Source organism: Alosa alosa, chromosome 1 (assembly GCF_017589495.1).
Source record: "Alosa alosa isolate M-15738 ecotype Scorff River chromosome 1, AALO_Geno_1.1, whole genome shotgun sequence".
Lineage (NCBI taxonomy): Eukaryota > Metazoa > Chordata > Actinopteri > Clupeiformes > Clupeidae > Alosa > Alosa alosa.
Window position 1 is genome coordinate 23,701,046 of NC_063189.1, and position 26,873 is coordinate 23,727,918.

The window sequence follows — 26,873 nt, forward strand, 5'->3', positions numbered from 1 at the left end:
CAAAGTATAAGAAATTAATCTACCTCAATCTTGGGCATACTTAAAAAAAAACATGGATGCTTGTCAAATCAAATTCTCCTGAGGACACCAAGTTATGTTCAGTTCTCATGTGAACATCAGGTTACAGAGGCACAATAATGAACAAAACAAATACATATGGGATGACTAACCACTTGTGGATGTCAGTGTTGTGGCATTTGTTTCTGGCATTACTGATGTTGATATGGCATTTAGTTTTGAGATTATTTGGGATGTTGTGGCTCCTGAAGGAAATATTGAGGTTGTAGCTGCAGGTGTAAAGGAGGCAGAGATAGAGGCTGATGAAGCCTGTGTTGTTATGGTTACTGATGATGAGGATGGAGATAGTGTCATAGACTGTGATGTTGAAGGAGATGGTTGAGGTGATGTTGTCATGGGTACTGATATTGATGATTGTGCTTGTGTTGAGGAGGAGTCTATGGTAGAGGTTGTCGTTAGTGCTGAAGTTGGGACGCTTTGTACAGTATTATTGATGTTATATAAGATAATACACTCAAGAAATGTATACATTCAGAAAGAGAAACACCCTGTTTTACTGGTGAGCTACCTTTCTAACATGTTTGAGTTCCATCTATGAGGAATCAGCTGTTTAGAATGCATGTGTTTGACCTCATATGGGAATATTTCATTCTGGCCACTAGATTTAAGTAGAATGTTGCTGTACAAATTGCATAATGAGAGTGTGTTATAAATGAGAAAATACTATTGAAGATGAAGATAGAAATAAAACTATGCCAACCTTGGTAATAGTTTTGAAAAAAAAAACCTACATTATGGAAATTCTTCCATAGATTCCAAGTTATGTACAGTGCTAAATTATGCACAACAGGTGTTTGTCACAAAGGCACCAATAATAAACAGAAAATTATGAAATAAAAATAGATATGTGATGACTGACCATTTGTGAATGTAAATGTTGTAGCATTCGTTTGTGGTGTACCTGATGATGTGGGATTTGGTGTTGATGGTACGGGGGATGTGGTGGCTTCTGAAGCAGATGTTGGAGATGTAGCTGCAGGTGTAGAGGAAGCAGAGATAGAGACTGATGGTGAAGCCTGTGTTGTTATGGTTACTGATGATGAGGATGGAGATAGTGTCATAGACTGTGATGTTGAAGAAGATGGTTGAGGTGATGTTGTGACGGGCACTGATGTTGATGATTGTGCTGGTGTTGAGGGGGAGCCTATGGTAGAGACTGATGTTAATTCTGGGGTTGGGGTTCTGGATACAATTAATCTTGATGTTGAAGATAACTCTACTAAACACATTTTTCCCCACAGTGATCATACTGCTGAACCAGAGAATGTAAATTAAATTGAATGGACTCTTTATTTATCAAATGAACTTATTTATCTATTTATTGTCATATTTTAATTGCATTTTAACCAGTCCTAGTTCTGTTTCAAGGTAGACATACAAACTTTAGTATTAGCATAATGAAATGGTCTTTTGTTGTGCACTGATTGCTGGCTGATGTGTGAAACACAATCTTGTTTTCATGTGAATCAAAAGAAAGAATAAACCATTTATCTATCTAAAATTCTATCAGTGTTATTGTAGGAAGTTGCCATCCAAACATGGTAGAGTTATTTTGTGCGGAATCAGCTGTTGGCAATGCTTGTTTCATCTTTTATGGTAACAGTTGATTCTGTTCATTAGAATTTGACAGAAAAAAATAATTCCATTGAAAAGAATTTTCATTTTCAATGGCAAAGTATGTGAGAAATTAATCTACCTCTATCTTGGGCATACTTAAAAAAATGGATGCTTGTCAAATCAAATTCTCCCGAGGACACCAAGTTATTTTCAGTTCTCATGTGAACAACAGGTTACAGAGGCACAATAATGAACAAAAAAACATATGGGATGACTAACCACTTGTGGATGTCAGTGTTGTGGCATTTGTTTCTGGCATTACTGATGTTGAAATGGCATTTAGTGTTGAGATTATTTGGGATGTTGTGGCTTCTGAAGGAAATATTGAGGTTGTAGCCGCAGGTGTAGAGGAGGCAGAGATAGAGGCTGATGATGAAGCCTGTGTTTTTATGGTTACTGATGATGAGGATGGCAATAGTGTCATAGACTGTGATGTTGAAGGAGATGGTTGAGGTGATGTTGTCATGGGTACTGATATTGATGATTGTTGTGCTTATTCGCCGCTAGCGAAGCTTTTTTTCCCCCCGTCATCTACATCCTGAATTTTTGGTCAACGATACCCGGGACACCGAACCACCGGGGCACATGAAATTTGGTGGGTATGTAGCACCACTAGACTTTTACGGAAACATTTTGTTTCGTCCCCGGGGGCCACTCCCCCCCCCCGTGCTGGGCCCCCCCCCGGTCTCAAGGGCCCACATCAATCTGGCCCATAATTACTCATTTGTGATTTGCCCCGGTAAAAAATGAAAATGCAATATTATTCTGCTTTAATCGCCCCTATCTTCAGTTAAGATGTTCAGAACTGCACCCAATTTTATGTGTATGATTGACTTGGCATTCTCTGGGGGTATGCCAAGTTTCGTTATGTGTACATTTAGTGACTGTACACTCATTGGCCTGTAGATGTCGGTGCACACATATACACATGCACACACACACAGGCACCCACATACTATCGGTATTAGAACGGCCGATACATAATTACAAAAATTAAAAGTGGGTTGGAAAAACAATGGACGCTTCCTGTAAGGACTGTAGTTTACCGCAGAGAACGTCTAATAAGGATAGGATGATGTTCACATGAAATGTAATTCCCATTTCTTCTTGAAGCCGAAATAAATCTGAGGATGTTTATCGGACATGCTTGGTTTTTACTGCAGGTACGTTAATCTTATAATATCAATAGGACCTAGGTCAGGGCAAACAGCGGCCCGTGGGCCGGATCCGGCCCGCCAAGCACTTTCATTTAGTTATCAGGCTGCTCGATAATTTTGCCCACATTAACGGTAACATTAAGATTTATGCTGGTAATAGCCAGTGCTGTGATTTGATCAATGGATAATGGCAAACTTAATTAAATTTGCTGCATTTGCAAATGTAGCCTATAATAATATACACAGAATCAGAGTAGCCATCTGTGTAGATTATTATAGGCTACATTTGCAAATTATCACCAAAAGTCAGTATGAAGGCTTTAGTAGGCTATTTAAGATACAAAGAACTGCAGTATTGCCAGGATGTCTATAGGAGGGAAGTATATCTCAATTTTGACTTAAAATAAGCTTCCCTTGTGTTAGTAGGAAAGCCTATTAAATTCATGCAGTGAGTATAGGCCTACTTATGCCTATGTGTTTGGATGTTGCTGGATAGTGGCTGCTACAACAATTGAGGGAGAGAGTGCTGGAGGAGAAGGAGGAGGAGAAGAAGGTCGAAGGAGGGAGAAGAGAGGGGAGAAAGAGCACGGCTGGGCAGTCCAATACCAGGCAGGAGGAGGAGGAGAGAGACAGGCAAGAAACGGATGAGGACATACTGGGGGCTAGACGTAAAACTATTCAGAGTATGGAGGAGGATGTCTGTGACCTAGGGGAGATATGTGATGGTCCAAATCAGGCTAGCCATTTATTTCATATTGTGCGCACAGTTAATTTTTTTTTTTAATGTATTGGTAGTTGGGGGCCTGTGCCCCAGCAAAGCTCTAGGTCTAGAATCGCCCCTGCTTATAAGAAAGTTTGAAAAGGAAATCATGAAGGCAACAGTAGTTCCCACTACTGACCATTTAAAAACTGTGAGAGGGCCCAGCCGTAGGTACAGCACTAGCCATAGCGGAGCAGGCAGAAGATCATTGAGAAATAAACATGAATTAAAGCGACTGTCTTAAAGCGACAGTGCACAATTTATAAATTTGTTAAACAGCATAAAATTAGCAGTATTTTTAAACAATTAATCATTTAAAACAAATACTTTTCATACTAAATTAGGCAAAAAAATGTATTTTGTTATCGCGTGTGCCGTGGGATTGTTGTGCAGCCCACCGGCCAATTTTCAAAGCCCAATGTGGCCCTTGAGCCAAAAAGTTTGCCCACCCCTGACCTAGGTAATGTTACCGTTAGCGTTGGTTGAGTGATGGAGGCCAATTTGATTGATTGCATTTGTAGAAAACTATAAATGCGGTTATACCAAGCAAATTGATAGCAGCACTGTAATTGTATCTTTCGACTGTCATTTGTTGCACGTGCTACAAAAATCATTCTGTGCAATGGAAGATTTACCAACGTTACACCGGTCTGATACAGTTTTGCCTATACATGCGTGAGACTGAGACACCTTTTTATTTTGTTTTAAGTGCGTGCAGGGTGTGAGAGAGGGGAATCGATGTGCCTTGATTCCAGCTTGGTAGTTGTAGTCTGTGAAATTAAAAAGCACGTGTGTGTGAAGTATCCAAACAATGACACCTTCATTTCATTATGGCTTCTTTAGCAACACACCTTAAGCTACTGTGTAGTGGGTCCCATTTAGAAGTGGCTACTTCATTCGCGCTTTCCTTGACTCATGGAGCTGCGTGAATTTTATTACAACTTTTCGCCACGATATGGCAGTTTAAGTCCGCTTGATACTGTAAGGTGTAAGCCATTGGTTTCCAAAGGAGATTTTATTTGTGTCGCCAGCATAGCCTATTGACAATTTATGTTGTAAATAGGCCTACCTTATAAGCCTACCTGTAGCTTAGGGAAGCTAACAGCTTTCTATTAGGATCTAGTTTGTTAGTTACAGTTTTGTCATAACTCCCTGATGCATTTTTGCATTTAGAATAGCCAGAGCGTGGATATCTCAATCGGAAAATTAAACAATATCGGGTGCCTATGGACTAGGCTGGGTTCACCCAGCCTGATCTGCCCGCTATTTATTTTTTGATTTCTTAAAAGATTGAACTTGGTCTGGTGAAAGCCAGACTAGCCATGGACCTCAGTAACACAATGCAAGGCTATATTTGCACGAACAATAACGGACAACAGCTCTTCAACTTTGGCCCGTTAAAAGGTGTATGAACAGTCTAGAGACGCATTTCATCAAAGCCCATTTGGACATGTCAGTTATTTGCACCACTGGTTAGATGTAAAACAGCATTTCGTTTCAGACTACTGTTACTTAATTTGTGCATTAACAATAACGTTTCAGACTACTGTTACTTAATTTGTGCATTGACAATAAAGTATCACATGAACTAAAGATGACTAAAATCTTATGTAGAAGAAGAAACATTCACAAAAAATCCATCCATCCAAAAATGACCTTTGTTTTTGATAGCTGTTGAAAACGGCATGGAACTGACAGAGATGTTTTTGTTTATTTATAAATAAATAAATAAATAAATAAATAAATAACATTATGCTGATACCTTTTGCTTTTCCCAAATACAATGTAGCCTACAGGTGTAAGTGACCTTTCATCAATCCAGTTGCAATGGATGAACTGTGATGAACTGCCCTTGTGATTGTTTAGAGATTTTAAAGGTTTTATAACAATGCTACATCTTCTTTGGCTATTCTACAATCTATTCACCTTTTCAACACCAGTAGGCTACTTTCTGTGCAGCCACACACACACACTCAGGCATGCCAAACAAGCATACACAAAAGTTTCAAGAGTGGGGGATGGAGTAAAATATGGAGACAAATTGAAGTGTGATTTATTTTCGCGGAACGGATGTACAGGACTGAGCGGCGGTCATATTTTGTACCGCTACCGGTACATCTAGTTGATGTTATTATGTTGGGACAGTTTGTATTATTGATGTTATATATATATATATATATATATATATATATATATATATATATATATATATATGAAGATAATACACTTAAGACATGTATACATTCAGAAAGAGAAACACCCTGTTTTTCTAGTGAGCTGCCTTTCTAAAAAGTTTCAGCTGTTTAGAATGCATGTGTTTGACCTCATATGGGAATATTTCATTCTGGCCACTAGATTTAAGTAGAATGTGGCTGTACAAATTGCATAATGAGAGAGTGTTATAAATGAGAAATGAAATATGTTTTATAAATGTTATAAATGAGTGTGTTATAAATGAGAAAATACTATTGAAGATGAAGATAGAAATAAAACTACCTTGGTTATAGTTTTGAAAAGGAAATCTGTACATTATGGAAATTCTTCTAAAGATTCCAAGTTATGTACAGTGCTAAATTATGCACAACAGGTGTTTGTCACAAAGGCACCAATAATAAAAAAAAATTATGAAATAAAAATAGATATGTGATGACTGACCATTTGTGAATGTAAATGTGGTAGCATTCGTTTGTGGTGTACCAGATGATGATGTGGGATTTGGTGTTGATGGTACAGGGGATGTGGTGGCTTCTGAAGCAGATGTTGGAGATGTAGCTGCAGGTGTAGAGGAAGCAGAGATAGAGACTGATGATGAAGCCTGTGTTGTTATGGTTACTTATGATGAGGAAGGAGATAGTGTCATAGACTGTGATGTTGAAGGAGATGTTTAAGGTGATGTTGTGATGGGTACTGATGTTGATGATTGTGCTTGTGTTGAGGTGAAGCCTATGGTAGATAGTGTTGTCAGTGCTGCTGTTGGAATACTTTCATGCACTTTAAAAATGTATACATATTCAGAAAGAGACACCCTTTTCCTATTAACATCCTTATGTGGGGTGTGCCAGTCACAAAATATGTCCAGTTTGACTCAAATAAACAAAAAAAATGTTTATTTGATATTCATAATCCACAGACCTTAGGGTTTAAAACAAGGGATTATTTGTTTAATTCCGTTTAGCCAACCCAGAGATATTGGCCAAAATGTGAAGGCTATCCTCATCTAAGCAAAAAAAACAGTTTTGAGAAAATCAGCTTTAAAGTTTGTGAAGTGTAAATGAGTGCAGCTTCTAAATGCTCAATTCACGCAGACGGTAAAACTCGTAAGGCATTCTTATAACTTGTGAGGTAGCCTTTAATGTTCGATCAACTTCAGAAGACGACAAGGACAAAAATAGCCTAATGCTTAATGCATAGCCTAATGTTGTTGTTTTTAATTAGGCCGCCAACTTCCAAACAAATTGAATCGGACCAATTGGGTGCAATCTCTGTGAGGAATCTGGTCAGCAACAACGGTTTAGATGGCTGTTTCTTCTCTTAAATCTCTTGGCTAAAATAGAAAATTTCTTCAGAATAATTACGAGTGGATAGCCTATTCATGATAATTTCTTGAAGAGGGCAAAAGCCAAAACACAAAGTTATCAGACCATAGAAAACAGAAACTTTCCTGTTCTCACGTGCAGCAAGCATATTAAGTATAAGTATATATACTCTTTTGATCCCGTGAGGGAAATTTGGTCTCTGCATTTATCCCAATCCGTGAATTAGTGAAACACACTCATCACACAGTGAACACACAGTGAGGTGAAGCACACACTAATCCCAGCGCAGTGAGCTGCCTGCAACAACAGCGGCGCTCGGGGAGCAGTAAGGGGTTAGATCCCTTGCATTTCAGCCGTGCCTACTGGTCGGGGTTCCAACTGGCAACCATCCGGTTACAAGTCCGAAGCACTAACCAGTAGGCCACGGCTAACCCTAACTGAATAACTGAGCATCTGAATGAAGAAAAAAACGTCAACTTTATGAAAAATGTAATGCACAGCCTGCACATTTGGCCTAGAAAATCATATTTCTAGGTCGTATTACAATAAGATATGTCAATGAGTAATAGATAAGAGGTTAAGGAATGTGTTCATGGTGAAATGAGAAAATACATATTTTAGTCATTTTTCGACCCTCTCTGCATTCCAATCGCTATATCTCGAAATGGATTTTCCGCAACACTAGACTCATTTCGTCGTGGCGTGCCCCATGTTTTTCTTAACCTTGTTATGGTTACTGATGATAGTGTCATAGACTGTGATGTTGAAGGAGATGGTTGAGGTGATGTTGTCATGGGTACTGATATTGATGATTGTGCTTGTGTTGAGAAGGAGTCTATGGTAGAGGTTGTCGTTAGTGCTGAACTTGGGACATTTTGTATTATTGATGTTATATATATATATGAAGATAATACACTCAATAAATGTATACATTCAGAAAGAGAAACACCCTGTTTTTGTAGTGAGCTGCCTTTCTAACATGTTTGAGTTCCATCTATGAGGAATCAGCTGTTTAGAATGCCTGTGTTTGACCTCATATGGGAATATTTCATTCTGGCCACTAGAGTTAAGTAGAATGTGGCTCTACAAATTGCATAATGAGAGTGTTATAAATGAGAAAATACTATTGAAGATGAAGATAGAAATAAAACTATGCCAACCTTGGTTATAGTTTTGAAAAAACAACTGTACATTATGGAAATTCTTCTAAAGATTCCAAGTTATGTACAGTGCTAAATTATGCACAACAGGTGTTTGTCACAAAGGCACCAATAATAAACAGAAAATTATGAAATGAAAATAGATATGTGATGACTGACCATTTGTGAATGTAAATGTGGTAGCATTCGTTTGTGGTGTACCTGATGATGTGGGATTTGGTGTTGATGGTACGGGGGATGTGGTGGCTTCTGAAGCAGATGATGGAGATGTAGCTGCAGGTGTAGAGGAAGCAGAGACAGAGACTGATGGTGAAGCCTGTGTTGTTATGGTTACTGATGATGAGGATGGAGATGGTGTCATAGACTGTGATGTTGAAGGAGATGGTTGAGGTGATGTTGTGATGGGCACTGATGTTGATGATTGTGCTGGTGTTGAGGGGGAGCCTATGGTAGAGACTGATGTTAATTCTGGGGTTGGGGTTCTGGATAAAATTAAGCTTGATGTTGGAGATAACTCTGCTAAACACATTTTTCCCCACAGTGATTATACTGCTGAACCAGAGAATGTGAATTAAATTCAATGGACTCTTTATTTATCAAACCAACTTATTTATCGATTTATTGTCATATTTTAATTGCATTTTAACCAGTCCTAGTTCTGTTTTAAGATAGATATACAAACTTTAGTGTTAGCATAATTGATTGGTCTTTTGTTGTGCACTGATTGCTGGCTGATGTGTGAAACACAATCTTGTTTTTATGTGAATCAAAAGAAAGAATGAACCATTTATCTATCTAAAATACTATCAGTGTTATTGTGGAGTTGCCATCCAAAAATGGTAGTTATTTTGTGCGGGATCAGCTGTTGCCAATGCTTGTTTCACCATTTATGGTAACATTTGATTCTGTTCATTAGAATTTGACATAAAATAATAATTTAATTGAAAAGAAGTTTCATTTTCAACAGCAAAGTATGTGAGAAATTAATCTACCTCAATCTTGGGCATACTTTTTAAAAAAGTTATACTTGTCAAATCAAATTCTCGCGAGGACACCAAGTTATGTTCAGTTCTCATGTGAACAACAGGTTACAGAGGCACAATAATGAACAAAAAAGCAAATGGGATGACTAACCACTTGTGGATGTCAGTGTTGTGGCATTTGTTTCTGGCATTACTGATGTTGATATGGCATTTAGTGTTGATATTATTTGGGATGTTGTGGCTTCTGAAGGAAATATTGAGGTTGTAGCTGCAGGTGTAGAGGAGGCAGAGATAGAGGCTGATGATGAAGCCTGTGTTGTTATGGTTACTGATGATGAGGATGGAGATAGTGTCATAGACTGTGATGTTGAAGGAGATGGTTGAGGTGATGTTGTGATGGGCTCTGATGTTGATGATTGTGCTGGTGTTGAGGGGGAGCCTATGGTAGAGACTGATGTTAATTCAGGGGTTGGGGTTCTGGATAAAATTAAGCTTGATATTGAAGATAACTCTGCTAAACACCTTTTTCCCCACAGCAATCAGACTGCTGAACTAAATTGAATGGACTCTTTATGTATCAAACCAACTTATTTATCTATTTTTTGTCATATTTTCTTTGCAATTTAACCAGTCCTAGTTCTGTTTTAAGCTATACATACAAACTTTAGCGTTAGCATAATTGATTGGTCTTTTGTTGTGCACTGATTGCTGGCTGATGTGTGAAACACAATCTTGTTTTTATGTTAATCAAAACAAAGAATAAACCATCTATCTATCTAAAATACTATCAGTGTTATTGTAGGAAGTTGCCATCCAAAAATGGTAGTTATTTTGTGCGGAATCAGCTGTGGCCAATGCTTGTTTCACCATTTCTGGTAACATTTTATTCTGTTCATTAGAATTTCACAGAAAAAAAATAATTTAATTGAAAAGAAGTTTCATTTTCAATAGCAAAGTATGTGAGAAATTAATCTACCTCAATCTTGGGCATACTTTTTAAAAAATGGATACTTGTCAAATCAAATTCTCCTGAGGACACCAAGTTATTTTCAGTTCTCATGTAAACAACAGGTTACAGAGGCACAATAATGAACAAAACAAATGCATATGGGATGACTAACCACTTGTGGATGTCAGTGTTGTGGCATTTGTTTCTGGCATTACTGATGTTGATATGGCATTTAGTGTTGAGATTATTTGGGATGTTGTGGCTTCTGAAGGAAATATTGAGGTTGTAGCTGCAGGTGTAGAGGAGGCTGATGATGAAGATAGAGGCTGATGATGAAGCCTGTGTTGTTATGGTTACTGATGATGAGGATGGAGATAGTGTCATAGACTGTGATGTTGAAGGAGATGGTTGAGGTGATGTTGTGATTGGTACTGATGTTGATGTTTGTGCTGGTGAGGTGGAGCCTATGGTAAATAGTATTGTCAGTGCTGCTGTTGGGATACTTCTATGCACTTAAAGGCCCCTAAATTCTTTTTTCCCTTAAATTCACTTTTTCAAACTAATTTTGATGACAAATAAACTCTTAATAGGGTGAATGCCACTTTTGCCACACTTTGAGCAGGTCTTATCGCCTGTAAAACAGCCAGAGGAAGTTGCTCATGAGTTGCTCAGCACCTTTAACACCTCAATTTCAAGGTCACCTTTTTATTGCTCTCCATATACATTCCGTGTCTGAGCTGTTGTCAGAGGATTGACCGGGAATGACAATATTGATCAGTATTGACACCATCAGTAATATTGAATACTGTGTGATTATTCACATCAGTGGCAATCCTAGTCTCTGTTCGACCCTCCACACACACACATGGAAAATGATCATCTCTGCCAAGACACTGAAGGTGGGTCATGATTGGATCATCCATCAGGCAGTGAAGCAAAACAGTGAGTCAAAGAGGAGAATACAAAAGTGAGGACCTGGGAATGGGGACGATTTGGAGAGATTTTGTAAGGAGGAATGGTCTCAAAAAGCCCTTGTCGATTTGTGTAACGATTATCAGTTCAATTTTGTATTGAAAATAAAAAATGGAAAATTGGATTAATTTTTTACTGTGTTTTTAATGTATGTATTGTAAAATAAATATAGGGTTTAAATGTTTTCCAAATCATAGCATTCTATTTTATGTACATTTCAAACAGTCTCCCAATTTATTGTTTTTTTTAAGACAAAACAAAGGAGCTGAAACATTGATAATACTGTAGATCAAGTCAGATTTAGGAGCTGATAATAGATTGAATGTACCATGACTTTGGAGATGACTCATATTTCCTTAACTTGTGTACAGTAGTGCCCCACCCATGAGGATGCATATTGAATAAGGTAACTGAGAGGTTGCTGGACTGCAATAATGCATTCTGCCACCAGAGATCATACTCATCTCTCACATGAATCACTCAAGGTGAGTGTTTTAACACTCCTCAAGAAAAGTCAATTGTTCAAATGGCAGACTGTGATTTGTATGCCAACATTAATACACAGACTTTATCATAGTGGGTGAGGTCAATGATTATTCCATTCCATGAATGATTATTTCATTACTCCATTCCATTACTCATTTTCCAGACTAATGTAAAACTTGAAATTGTCAGCAGAGTAAACATATGTTATTTTTTTATTATTTAAACTGTTCAGGACACCTTAGAACTTGAAGTCTGTGAAGAACTTAAAGTCTTTGTGAACATAATAAGAAATATTAAGGTCAGCAATTGCATTTATTTCTAATGTTCAGTGGAAGATGCATTACAGTTTTTTTCAGTCGCTAACAAGCGTTTGTCTAATCAGTTGTCACATTTTCAAAACTCTAAACACAATTAGCACAGCATCAGTCTTTTGTGGCCATACCATTCACACATTTCATGTCGTTTTCACACAATATGCAGTCAGTAAACTCATTTCCACAATGCTTACATTTTCTTAACAGACAAGCTATACCTCCCAACAAAACTATGGATTGTTTTTGTAGTATTTACGAATGTTAACACACAACATCCCACAATAGCAAACACAATATTCCAAACCTTAGATACAGTATAAAAACCTCTGCTCTGCTTCTGCTACCAAATTGTTTTATCCCAGGTTCATCGCCTTGGATAATATCAGGGGGGTATTCCAGAAAGCAGGTTTACTGGCTTAACTGGGTATGTTAACCCAGAGTTAGCGGTAAACCTGGGATTTCAGTTCCAGAAAGCTCAAAAATGATCAGGCTATGTAAGTAACTATGGTAACATAGGCTCTGAACTTAACCTGGTAGGGGGTAGGTTTTGTTCAGGTTATGTTCAATTATGTTCGGTTATTTCAGTGCATGTTCAATCAGGCCGCTATTTTTACACTTGTCACACAATGGCGTTTCATTTTGACGAAGGTCCGATTGACAAAAAAGCACAAAATAATGTAATTTTCATCCGTGCAATTCACCGTTTGAGGGCGATAAGACCACGACATCACATGATAGCCTATCCATTCTTTTCCAAACGAGTTTTTCAAGAGCGCTTGAGTTTTTCAGCTGAATCCTAATATAGGCTACTTGAAAAGCATTCTCCATCCCTACATTACGCATGGTGGATTAGAATAGAATAAAATACATCTTTAATGTAGGCTAGCTAGCCTACACCATAGTGGACATTTGTGTTTGGCTCACCAGACAGATGGACAAACAACATCTCAGACACATTGAAGATATAATTAAAACAAGCACAGTACAAAAAAGGGGAAACATAGCCTATAGAAAATGAATGAATAAGTTTAAATATAGCTGTACAGCTCAGTCGGGTATGCATGTTGTCACTAAGTTTGGTTAAGAATGCTGTTGGCATTTGGGATAAAATATTTTTTTAATAGGCTACACACGCTCTCCTGGGAGTTTTTGTAGTGTTGGAGACGCAGAGCATATCGGAAAGCTGTCGGTCGGTGTGTAAAGTTTGCCTTGCGCTAAAGCAGTTCCTGCGCAACTTCATTCGTTTTCCTGGACACAAACCCACGAGGATCATTAAAGTGTAGTTTCACCAACCGACAAGTTATGAGGAATTAAAACCCACTCTACGACAAAAATCAAATATGTCGGCAGTGAGCAAAGCAAGGCTGTTGGCAACGTATTACAGATCGGGTAGCCTAAATGCCTAAAAAGTAAAGTTTTTATTCCCACATGTTCTTCAAATATGTGTTACGGAGGATTAGTAGCTTCATGGAATGTCTGAAATGAGTTGAAATAATTAAATAGCCTAATTTGAGTTCATAGAAAGGCCTACAGATGCAACCCAATTCAGAAGTGGGCATATAGATTACAGTAATAAGGATAATTGAATGTTTAAGTAGCCCCCATTGACTGATTTAGTGTATGCCTAATCCTGTGAACATTTCAGATGCAACACCATTGCCAAACGTACATGGCAGCAGGTGAAAATGAAACACAAAAACATTATTCAGAATAGTAGGTTTATATAGTTATAGCTTGCATTAATATTTCTTAATTATGAAATCATGTAGGCCTAGCTTATAGCCTTCACTTGGCCTCTGTTTTACAGCTAACAAAAAACAGGTGTCTTCGAACACTACTGTAGGAGGAAAGGCACCAGAGTGTTTTACAATAGCAGAGGAGTTGGCCATCGCAAATAATAGTGGAAGGCCGAGGGGTTGAGGGAGGCATTCGGTCGGATTCTGGTGCTGTGGAAATGTGTGCCTATGTGCAGGGTACAGTAATATGACATTCAATTCAACAAGTTTGTTAAAATGGTGATTTTTATTTATTAGGCCTACTGTAGGCTATGTCCGATTTATTTTAGGCTATTCTTGCTCAGATGTTCAGCATACTGTAGGCCTATCTCCGATTCATTTTCGGACATACAGTATTTATGCATCACCGATTGAATACATGGATGTCCACGTACGGGCATTGCTATGAGACGTCTTCCTAGATCATCTGACAAAGATAACGAATTCCCTCGGCTGACAATCTATATCTTCATAGAGAATATCGTCCGGGTAGGCTATATATATATTTTCTGCCGGTCTCTAAAACCCTCGCCCCTGCGAAGAGAGTCCTCACGATTTAGCTCCAATGTCGTATGGATCATCCAGGTACGCCCGACATGTCTCGGGAGAAATTGTTAGTGGAGGGGTGGTAGCCTACTTATAAAGGGTGTGGTTAACGGAAACCTCGGGTTAACCAAGAACCTAACCTGGTCGGAGCAGGTTTGAGATGCAGCGTAAATTTCCATGGCAGCATACCTCGGTTAAAACCTATCCACCTTTCGTAGTACGGGTTAATCGAAAAGTGACGCCACACGTGATCAAGTTACTCTCGAAGTTACCCAGATAAGCCAGAAACCCCGCTTCGTAGTACAGAGGGGTATTGCAGAAAGGAGGTTTAACAAACACTGAGATAAAACTTAACCTCTGGGTTGTCTGAACCTGTGGCGACTAAACCCGAGCTGTCGGTTCCAAAACACCGGTTACCAGTTAGTTCAATCAACCCTGTGTTAGATAACCTAGAGTTGTGCGCGTTCACGGCAAACTTATAAAGGCATCAGAGTCGAAACAATGAGTGAAACCGGCGAAATGAAGAGCACCGTATTTTTCAGAGGCGGAGTAGTCGAGGCTAACGAGGAGAGAACTGTAATAACAAAAAAAAGAGCAATACTTAAGCGCCTGCGTCCGAGACCTTGCTTGGCAGAGAATAGCCTAACTGGCCGTGTAAATGCGTACGTTTAGGATGGCCTATGTAATGTCAAAAGCACAAATAAATAATTCACTGGACATCACGTATTGTATTGACTGCTTTGAATGATGCTTTCTTAAACTAGCCTACCTTGTCACAGATTAAGTGGGCCATAGAATTCTTTGAGAATCCCAAATGTAATTTTCTATTTTAACACGGGTTCTGCAGCTGTGGGCCAAGTTAAACTTTTGCGCTCCATCATCGGAAGGGTGAATGTCGGAAGGCATGGGTAGTCTATTGGACACATTTCAGTGCACATTTGGAAAATGTATAAGTGATGCTGACCTGCCAGTTGGTGAAACTACACATTAATGATCCTCGTGGGTTTGTGTCCAAGAAAACGAATGAAGTTGCGCAGGGACTGCTTTACGCACCGACCGACAGCTTGCCGATATGCTCTGCGTCTCCAACACTACACTTTTGTACACCGCATAGCGGTACAAAATATGACCGCCGCTCAGTCCTGTACATCCGTTCCGCGAAAATAAACCACACTTCAATTTGTCTCCATATTTTACTCCATCCCCCACTCTTGAAACTTTTGTGTATGCTTGTTTGGCATGCCTGAGTGTGTGTGTCGGCTGCACAGAAAGTAGCCTACTGGTGCTGAAAAGGTGAATAGATTGTAGAATAGCCAAAGAAGATGTAGCATTGTTATAAAACCTTTAAAATCTCTAAACAATCACAAGTAGGGCAGTTCATCACAGTTCATCCATTGCAACTGGAATGATGAAAGGTCACTTACACCTGTAGGCTACATTGTATTTGGGAAAAGCAAAAGGTATCAGCATAATGTTATTTATTTATTTATTTATAAACAAAAACATCTCTGTCAGTTCCATGCCGTTTTCAACAGCTATCAAAAACAAAGGTCATTTTGGATGGATGGATTTTTTTTGTGAATGTTTCTTCTTCTACATAAGATTTTAGTCATCTTTAGTTCATGTGATACTTTATTGTCAATGCACAAATTAAGTAACAGTAGTCTGAAACGAAATGCTGTTTTACATCTAACCAATGGTGCAAATAACTGACATGTCCAAATGGGCCTTGATGAAATCGCCGCTAGACTGTTCATACACATTTTAACGGGCCAAAGTTGAAGAGCTGTTGTCCGTTATTGTTCGTGCAAATATAGGCTGATTCATGTTCCCTTGCATTGTGTAACTGAGGTCCATGGCTAGTCTGGCTTTCACCAGACCAAGCTCAATCTTTTAAGAAATCAAAAAATAAATAGCGGGCAGATCAGGCTGGGTTCACCCAGCCTAGTCCATAGGCACCCGATATTGTTTAATTTTCCGATTGAGATATCCACGCTCTGGCTATTCTAAATGCAAAATGCATCAGGGAGTTATGACAAAACTGTAACTAACAAACTAGATCCTAATAGAAAGCTGTTAGCTTCCCTAAGCTACAGGTAGGCTTATAAGGTAGGCCTATTTACAACATAAATTGTCAATAGGCTATGCTGGCGACACAAATAAAATCTCCTTTGGAAACCAACGGCTCACGCCTTACAGTATCAAGTGGACTTAAACTGCCATATCGTGGCGAAAAGTTGTAATAAAATTCACGCAGCTCCATGAGTCAAGGAAAGCGCAAATGAAGTAGCCACTTCTAAATGGGACCCACTACACAGTAGCTTAAGGTGTGTTGCTAAAGCAGCCATAATGAAATGAAGGTGTCATTGTTTGGATACTTCACACACACGTGCTTTTTAATTTCACAGACTACAACTACCAAGCTGGAATCAAAGCACATCGATTCCCCTCTCACACCCTGCACGCACTTAAAACAAAATAAACAGGCGTCTCAATCTCACGCATGTATAGGCAAAACTGTATCAGTCGGGTGTAACGTTGGTAAATCTTCCATTGCACAGAATGATTTTTGTAGCACGTGCAACAAATGACAGTCGAAAGATACAATTACAGTGCTGCTATCAACTTGCTTGGTATAACCGCATTTATAGTTTTCTACAAATGCAATCAATCAAATTGGCCTCCATCACTCAACCAACGCTAACGGTAACATTACCTAGGTCCGTTTTGATATTAGGCCTATAAGATTAACGTACCTGCAGTAAAAACCAAGCATGTCCCATAAACATCCTCAGATTTATTTCGGCTTCAAGAAGAAATGGGAATTACATTTCATGTGAACATCGTCCTATCCTTATTAGACGTTCTCTGCGGTAAACTAATCCTTGTAGGAAGCGTCCATTGTTTTTCCAACCCACTTTTAACTTCCAACAAAATTACGTCTCACTGCAACGATGTGCCATCTAGTGGACAAACGACTACTTATCGCCAATACTGGAAATGCAGCCATGATGATGATGATGAATATTTATTTTGGCTTTCTTTTAATCCTACTGAATTTGTAATTATGTATCGGCCATTCTAATACCGATAGTATGTGGGTGCCTGTGTGTGTGCATGTGTATATATGTGCACCGCCATCTACAGGCCAATGAGTGTACAGTCACTAAATGTACACATAACCTAATTTTTTTTAGACCCCCCCATGGATGAAATTCTACGAAATTTGAATTTTTTACCGGGGGGGTGCAAATCACAAATGAGTGAATATGGGCCGGGTTGATGTGGGCCCTTGAGACCAACATACCATAAAAGCTTCTTCATCCTCAGTGCCACGGTTTAGGTAATTATTTAGAAAAAACGGCTTTTTTTGCGGTTCGGGGCCTAGCACGGGGGGGTGGGCGGGTGGGAGTGGCCCCCGGGGACGAAACAAAATTTTTCCGTAAAAGTCTAGTGGGGCTACATACCCACCAAATTTCATGTGCCCCGGTGGTTCGATGTCCCGGGTATCGTTGACCAAAAATTCAGGAAGTAGATGATGGGGAAAAAAAAAAAAAAAAAAAAAAAAAAAAAAAAAAACGTTGACAATCCCTATATGACCACTTCGCTAGCAGCGGTCATAAATATTTTATCCCAAATGCCATCAGCATTCTTAACCAAACTTAGTGACAACATGCATACCCGGCTGAGCTGTACAGCTATATTTAAACTTATTTAATGTTTACTTATGCTATGTTTCCCCTTTTTTGTACTGTACTTGTTTTAATTATATCTTCACTGTGTCTGAGATGTTGTTTGTCCATCTGTCTGGTGAGCCAAACACAAATGTCCACTATGGTGTAGGCTACATTAAAGATTTATTTTATTCTATTCTAATCCACCATGCTGCTTTTTCAAGTAGCCTATATTTAGGATTCAGCTGAAAAACTCTAGCGCTCTTGAAAAACTTGTTTGGAAAAGAATGGATAGGCTATCATGTGATGTCGTGGTCTTATCGCCCTCTCACGGTGAATTGTACGGATGAAAATTACATTATTTTGTGCATTTTTGTCAATCGGACCTTCATCAAAATGAAACGCCATTGTGTGACAAGTGTAAAAATAGCGGCCTGATTGAACATGCACTGAAATAACCGAACATAATTGAACATAACCTGAACAAAACCTACCCCCTACCAGGTTAAGTTCAGAGCCTATGTTACCATAGTTACTTACATAGCCTGATCCTTTTTGAGCTTTCTGGAACTGAAATCCCAGGTTTACCGTTTACTCTGGGTTTACATACCCAGTTCAGTTCAGAGCCTATGTTACCATAGTTACTTACATAGCCTGATCATTTTTGAGCTTTCTGGAACTGAAATCCCAGGTTTACCGCTAACTCTGGGTTACCATACCCAGTTAAGCCAGTAAACCTGCTTTCTGGAATACCCCTCAGGCCCCCGGTGTACTTTGATTGACTACATGTACCTTGTGAAGTGAAAACAAGTGTTATTCTTTGACAGAATAATTTCATTTTGAGTCAGATTTCCAGCGTATTGGTAAAGTTAGTGTGTGCAGAGAAAGATGTGTTAGTATATATTTAACAAAATATGTTTTTGAGAAGAAAATTATACATTTGGCCAATTGTGTTTTGTAGGTGCGAGTCTGTATTAAGAGTTTAGAAAAAGTATCTGAAGTATGGGTAAGCGCTTGTTAGCGATTGAAAAAAACTGTAACTGTGTTAGGCCTACTGTAACGCAAACCCATTTTAACGGCGTAAATTTTTTATCTCGAGATACATTCTTTTTGGCCTTTACATGCTGTTGCAACAACTAGTAACGTTAGAAAAACTACAACACAACACCGAAAACAAAACAAGGGGCACGCCACACACACTTGCGAGCTGGCCAAAGGGTAGTAGGCTAACGCATTTATCACGGGTCGCCAAAGATTTTTTAATTTTACACAGTCACTTGTTCTGTTAGGCCTATCAACAATCCTTTTTGGCTGCTACTATTTTGACCCTTTGATGCACCGGTTCTTGTCCTCAAACTGCCACAGACACTTCCTAGCAAAGATTCTAAGAACTTTGCTTCCTAGGCCCTAGGCTTCTGCTCCTCCTAGGCATTGAGATAGCCTAATAAACACCACCGCAGTTCTGAACTCCCGGTCGGCTGAATGGTGCTTTGAAGTGCCGTGGACACCTGATGCCGACATAAGTTACAGGGCTGCCAACTTTTCAAAACCTTGGAGTGAGATTTGGTGGGGCCAACCAAAATTTTGCTGCGGAAATTTTTGTTTGGCTCATTCAGCATTATACCGCATAGTAAAAAAAAGCGTTACATCAGTGGTTCTCAGGTGTAGGGACCAGGCATGGGCGGATTATGAACTTTCGGGCCCCTGGGCCCACATGTATTAAGGGCTCCCCACTAATTGTCGCATATGTGGAAGGGGGTTTGGGGTCCTCCCCATAATTTTTTTTTTGTTTGATGTGATTTCCTGTATTCTGGTGCATTTTGGTAGCTTAGAAATCTAGACACACCTAGCGGCAGCAAATTACATTTGCTTCCAGGGCTAGTCTAGCAACTCTCCGTTGGCTTGTGAGCTCGAAAAATTAAACTTCTATCAGGCCAATCAAATCGTCTATAGAGTCGTTAGGGGGCATAACATAATGATTGATGGCAGAGTTGCAACAGTTTGGCTTGAATTCCTGCTACTTGAAAACAAAGAAGATGGATATTGCTGTTGGCCAACAGTGTGACCGCAGTTAAGCTTGTTTTGAGATGGCAAAGTTTGAACTAGCCAACTAGCTCCGCTGGTGGGAAAACGATGGTACTCAGTGCTGTCCTATTATTATGCAGAGGGAATTTGAAAGACAACCGATTATCCCGCCCCTCGGACTGAGCACTGCGAACGGTGAGTGCCCAGACCCTACATTTTAATGTGGGTCTGGCTCGTCAGGCTAGCATTTTGGGGATTGCCAATACTAAATTCGATCAGATTCATAGCCTACATCCTGATGTGTTGATATTGAGGCAATGATTCCATGCAAAGGCTTGGGCTTCAGGGCCCCCTGACACCTTGGGCCCCTGGGTCTGGGCCCGGAAGGCCCGTGCAGTAATCCATCCCTGGGACCAGGGTCCCAGAGTTAAATGAACATTGGTATCAAAGGGATCTAGCCTACTATTAGGACCATGGGCGTCGGATGCATTGTGAAAGTAGGTGGGACATTTCAGAGGGGGGGTATGGGGGTCCTCCCCCAGAAAATTTGTTTTGGACTAGATGCAATTTCCTGAATTCATCTTCAATACATTTTAACAGGTTATTTAGATACTTCTATATAACAAAATAAAGCCAGCCTACGAAATTAATAAAAAGTAAATCATGCATAATTTAAAAATAACTCAATAGGCTACTTGGCTACGCAATAAGGTTTCCATTACAGCAGCGCAGACGTTCAATGAACGCATGAAGAAACGCATGGTTCGTTTGAAATCCTGACACTCTTTCAACTACATGGAACGTAATAGTGATCATCAAATACCTCCCCAGATTTCAGTGCCCATCAGTCCCAACATTTAACAATATAATCAAACAGTCCAAAAGTAAATTAAATATCAAACTAAACCGTGAATCCAATGAAAATGACAATGAAGCACTAAACAGATGCTGAAAACAGCACTGGTATTTCGCACGGCAAAAGTGAGGGGGTCCGAACTAACAATTTTAAAAAGTGGGTGGGTGTTTTGTAAGAATTTAAGAAATGTTTGTATACTTTAACTTTTAAATGCATCAATCAGGTGCACTTTCAAAATAAATTCAGAAGTCAGACTTGCTTATTTTTATGGAAATATTTGTGCTGTAGCCTAAGCTATTTTGCACTTCAGAATTATAACCATGCACACACAGGTGGAATAGTTATGGTGATATTGCAATAAGTTCACAACCACAAAAACATATGCTACATTTCACAGTTCAGAAATGTTCAAAAATGTGTGTACATTTCAGCACTCCATGAAATTATGCAGAAGTGGTCACCTGTGTTATTCAGCTAGTTTATTTATGACCCGCCCTTCTTGCCGGTCATATAGGATTAATCAAAGTTTTTTTTTTTTTTTTTTCCCCATCATCAACTTCCTGAATTTTTGGTCAACGATACCCGGGACACCGAACCACCGGGGCACATGAAATTTGGTGGGTATGTAGCCCCACTAGACTTTTACGGAAAAATTTCGTTTGGTCCCCGGGGGCCACTCCCCCACCCCGCCGGGCCCCCCGAAACCCAACAAATGCAGTTTTTCCTAAATAACTACCTGAACCGTGGCACCGAGGATGAAGAAATTTTTATGGTATGTTGGTCTCAAGGGCCCACATCAACCTAGCCCATAATCACTCATTTGTGATTTGCACCCCCCCGGTAAAAAATTAAAATGCAATATCATTCTGCTTTAATCGCCCCTCTCTTCAGTTAAGATGTTCAGAACTGCACCAAATTTTATGTGTATGATTAACCTGACATTCTCTGGGGTTATGCCAAGTTTCGTAGAATTTCATCCATGGGGGGGTCTAAAAAAATTAAGTTATGTGTACATTTAGTGACTGTACACTCATTGGCCTGTAGATTGGGGTGCACACATATACACGCGCAGACACAGGTACACACATACCATCAGTATCGACAATTACAACGGCTGATACATAATTACAAATTCAGTAGGATTAAAGGAAAACCAAATATTAATCATAATAATAATTTGGCTGCATTTCCAGTATTGGCGTCACGTAGTCGTTTGTCCACCAGATGGCGCATCGTTGCAGTGAGACGTAATTTTGTTGAAAGTTAATCTAAAGTGGGTTGGACACTACGCTTCCTACAAGGACAAGACTACTGTATAGTTTACCGCTGAGAACGTCTAATAAGGGTAGGATGATTTCTGCATGACATGTAATTCCCATTTTTTCTTGAAGCCGAAATAAATCTGCGAATGTTAATCGGACATGCTTGGTTTTTACTGCAGGTAGGCTATGTTAATCTTAAATTATATCAATAGCCTAGAGTAGCCTAGGTAAAATAATGTTACCGTTAGCATTGGTTGAGTGATAGAGGCCAATTTGATTATTGATGTATTTGTAGAAAACCATAAATGGTTATAGGCTACCAAGAACATTGATAACAGCACTAATTGCATCTTTCGACTGTCATCTCATTTGCTTATAACCATAACCTAGGCTACTAACAGGAGCTAAGTGGAGTTAGCCACAACACGTTAAGCTCATTGATGGTTTTCTAATAGAAAATATAGGCTACCTGAAAGATAACCTGATGATGCATCCTAAACACCGGGCTGGGACATTTTGCTCAAAGTCTCCAAGCATCTGAGTCAACGTTCATTCCCAAACACCCATATAGGCTACTTCAATCCTCTATTTTCAAAGGTGATTCAAGTAAGGAAGAGCATGAAATGTATTACTACTGATATGCAAAACTATTAACTTTTCGCCAAGAGGTGGCAGCTTAAGTCCGCTTGATACTGTAAGCCATTGGTTCCCAAAGGAGATTTTATTTGGGTCGCCAGCATAGCCTAGTGACAATTTATGTTGTGGAATAGGCCTAGCATAGGGCCTACCTTATATAGTTTATACACTGTGTGCAAAATTATTAGGCAAGTTGTATATCTGAGGATTAATTGTATTTTTGAACAAATACAATGATCTCAGTCAATCAAAAATGTTAATAAACCTCAAACCTGAATATTTAAAAAAGGGAAAGTGAGTTTTGGCTTTCTCAGGAGAAAATCTATGTGTGCAGAATTATTAGGCAACTATTGGTGTGCAGAATTATTATGCAACTAAATAAAAACTAAAATTTTTCCCTCCCACTTGTTTATTTTCATTTCCTAGATTAAGAATAAAAATAAACAACTCAAAATGTACAAATAAACACTTCATGAAATATTCAGTGACCAATATAGCCACCCTTCTTTTCAATAACTGTCATGAGCCTTCCATCCATGGAGTCTGTTAATTTCTTGATCTGTTGATGATGAACATTTTGTCCAGATGTAGATTATGAAAATGTAGATTTTTCTGTACCACTGCTTGAAGAAAGTATCTTCTAAAAACTGGCAGTAGCTTTGGGAGTTGATTTTAAGTCCATCTTTAACCCGAAAAGGTCCAACTAGCTCATCCTTAACAATAGCAGCCCATACCAGTACCCCCACCTCCACGCTTGCTGGCGCCTGACTAAGTGGAGCTCTGTACCCATTAGTGATCCAGCCACGGGTCCATCCGTCTTGTCCGTCAAGAATCACTCTTATCTCATCTGTCTATAAAACCGTTGAAAAATCTGTCTTCAGATATTTCTTGGCCCAGTCTTGACGTTAAACTTATGTCTTAAGTGGTGGTCGTGTTTCAGCCTTCCTTACCTGGGCCATGTCTCTGAGCACTGAACACCTTGTACTTCTGGACACTCCAGGTAGGTTGCATTTCTGGAATAAGGCCGCACTGGATGTCAATGGGTTCCTGGTAACTTCATGTTTAATTATTCTCACGTCTCTAGCAGTTAATCTGCGCCCTTTTTTCTCCACATGTTTCTTGCAACCCTTTTGACTATTTGCAACAAAACGTTTGATTATTCGGTGATCACGCCTCAATATCTTTGCTTCTTCAAGAGTGCTGCATCCCTGTGAAAGGCATTTTAATTTTTTTTGCTTTTCAGAGTCTGTTAAATCTCTTTTTTGGCCCATTTTGTCTGAGGTCCAAGCTGCCTAATAATTATGCACACCTTGATTGTAGGGTGTTGATCACTTTAGGCCACACCCTCCCTCATTACACAAATACACATCAACTGATGATGCATAAATCCAATTAGCAGTCAGGTTTATATAGGTTGGAGTTGGAAATATGCATAAAAATTATGATAAGGTAAAAATACTCACTTGCCTAATAATTGTGCACACGGTGTAGTTTGTTAACAGTCACGGTTTTGTCATAACTCCCTCGATGCATTTTTGCATTTAGAATAGCTCTGAAACCGGGGGCGAACACGTCGCGGGGGGGGGGTAGTGCGTGGATATCTCAATTGCAAAATTAAACAATATTTCTATCGGGCGCCTACAATGGACTAGGCTGGGTGACAACTGGTCTACAACTCAGCCTAATCTGCCGGCGATTCCTTTTCGATTTCTTAAAAGATTAGGTGCGAAGCCGGCAACTTTATGACGACATAGCCCCACCTCTCAACTCAGCCACGGCACTCGACCTGACATGTTGCTTGTCAAAACAAACTATTTATTTATCATATTAAAATGTTTTTCTTTCCCCTGCCATGATTTATGTGCACAATGTAGCCTATCAGCCTTTAGTGGCTAAGTTAGAAGCACACGCTAGCTTAACTTAGTTAAACATTAGCTTACTGCATGTTAGTGTTTTCTCCAGTGGTGCTCAGACCTAATGCAATGCGTAGGCTAAGCATTTGAAATTTCACATAGCTGTCACATACGTTGAAAATTAACTTTATTAGTTTAACAGTTTAATTGAAAACCGAATTGTCTGTAGTCTCCTTATTTCATGCGACTGCTTAACCAGAGCACTTATTAGACATTCTCTGGCTTAACAAACTTTTTTATCAATGTTTTCTTCTACGCGATTCACGCAAAATTATTGTGAAGCTTCTGCACAGCGGCGCCATCGACCGGTCTGGTATATGCACTACAGCACATTTAGCCGGTTACACCTCTGTGTGTACACGCGAGGTTTTTTCTTGCCGGAGTCGTTAAAGGTGTGAAAGCGGTAAGAGAAAATCCACCTGGCGGTGTCGTGTAAATGGCCTCTGAGCTTGGTCTGGCGAAAGCCAGACTAACCATGGACCTCATAGTTGCAAAATGCAAGGGAACATGAATCAGCATATTATTTGCACAAACAATAACGGACAGTAGCTCTTCAACTTGACCCGTTAAAATGTGTATAAACAGTCTAGCAACGCATTTCATGTAGGTCCTTTTGGACATTTGCACCACTGGGTACAACAGCATTTTGTTTTAGACTACTGGTATTTAATTTGTGCATTGACAATAAAGCTGAATATCATATGAACTAGATTATAGAAGAACTAACTTATGCATATGTAGAAGAAGAAACATTCACAACAATCCATGACATGACCTCTCTTCTTGATAGCTGTTGAAAACTGCATGGAACTGACAGGGGTTGTTTTGTTTAATAATAAATAAATAAATACATTATGCTGCTACCTGCTTTTCCCAAATACAATGTGGCCTAAAGGTGTACCTTTCATCAGTCCAGTTGCAATGGATGGACTGTGATGAACTGCCCTACTTGTGATTGTTTAGAGATTTTAAAGGTTTTATAACAATGCTACAAATTTTTTTGGCAAGTGTTACAAATCTATTCACCTTTGCAGCCAGTAGGCTACTTTGTGTCGCGACCGCAAACACACATTCAAACAAGCATACACAAAAGTTTCAAGAGTGGGGGATGGAGTAGAAGATGGAGACAAATTAATTTATATGATTTATTTTCACGGAATGGATGTACAGGACTGAGCGGCGGTCATATTTTGTACCGCTATGCGGTACATCTAGTTAAGATAATATATTGGTCATTGTAATGGCCATAGCCTATAGCCTACATGCTATTCTTTTTTCAGGATGTACCCATATCTGCATGATGTGAATGTTTGCATATGGCTTATGTCAGTCTTTATATCAATATTTGTGTCTCATTATTTGATTTTCTTCACATTTTTTGCATGTCACTAGGAAGCATGCCAATATAAATATAGTAATAGAACCTGATGGTATAGTAAATAGAACCTGACAATATAAGAACCATAGTGGGATAATCTATGGCTGAGCAATTTACAAAAATGTATGTAGGCCTACTGACAAATAGTTTACATTAGAATACATTATAATTTCGCCCCAATGAGGCTATGTAGAAATGTGTTGCAATTTCAAAACCGGATTACTCAGGAACCACTTATTGCACAGAGGCATGCTTTATATCCTTGTATTCGGTACGGTTTGCTGTTTATTGTGATATTGGGTTTGCCACGTGTTGTGTGAAGGGTTGGTGAAATATTAAACCGAGAGTAATGGGTGTGCACTGTGTGCAAAATGTAAATATGATTAGCATAAATTGCACGTCGGTTCAATGTTAATTTTCTCGCGAGCCATTTATCATAGCAACTTGGCGCTAATATCATTGGAAAGCTTAGATTGGAAAGCTGTGTGATATCATATGTATAGGTTTAGTTTAGTTGAACCTCATCTGCCAGGTATTTGACCTACCAGGTTGACACTTAAGCGTGAAAAATAGCCTACTCAATAATACTCAAAGCATAGGCCTACCTGAAGCCGGGCAAATGCGGAGGGAATGCGCCTGGGACAGCTTCTGAAGTAAAGGTGTTTGAGTCGTGACTCACTCGGATCTTTCACCCGTGTCTTTAAATGAACCCATGAGTCGCGAGTCTCTAGTATCATTAACTCAGATCAGTTGAGTCCTACTACAATTCAATCTAAAACGATAAACAGCGCCACAC

General features: G+C 39.2%; 1 protein-coding gene across 1 annotated transcript in view; it reads right to left on the minus strand.

Moving 5' to 3' along the window:
- Positions 1 to 26,873, minus strand: part of LOC125296798 (uncharacterized threonine-rich GPI-anchored glycoprotein PJ4664.02-like) — an 86,483-nt gene that overhangs the window by 37,595 nt on the left and 22,015 nt on the right. Inside the window, exons 4-6 of the mRNA XM_048246921.1 lie at positions 8,510 to 8,752; positions 6,268 to 6,384; positions 980 to 1,222 (exon numbers count right to left, since the gene is read on the minus strand). Of these exons, the coding sequence (XP_048102878.1) occupies positions 980 to 1,222; positions 6,268 to 6,384; positions 8,510 to 8,752 (603 nt within the window). The remainder of the gene's footprint in view (positions 1 to 979; positions 1,223 to 6,267; positions 6,385 to 8,509; positions 8,753 to 26,873) is intronic.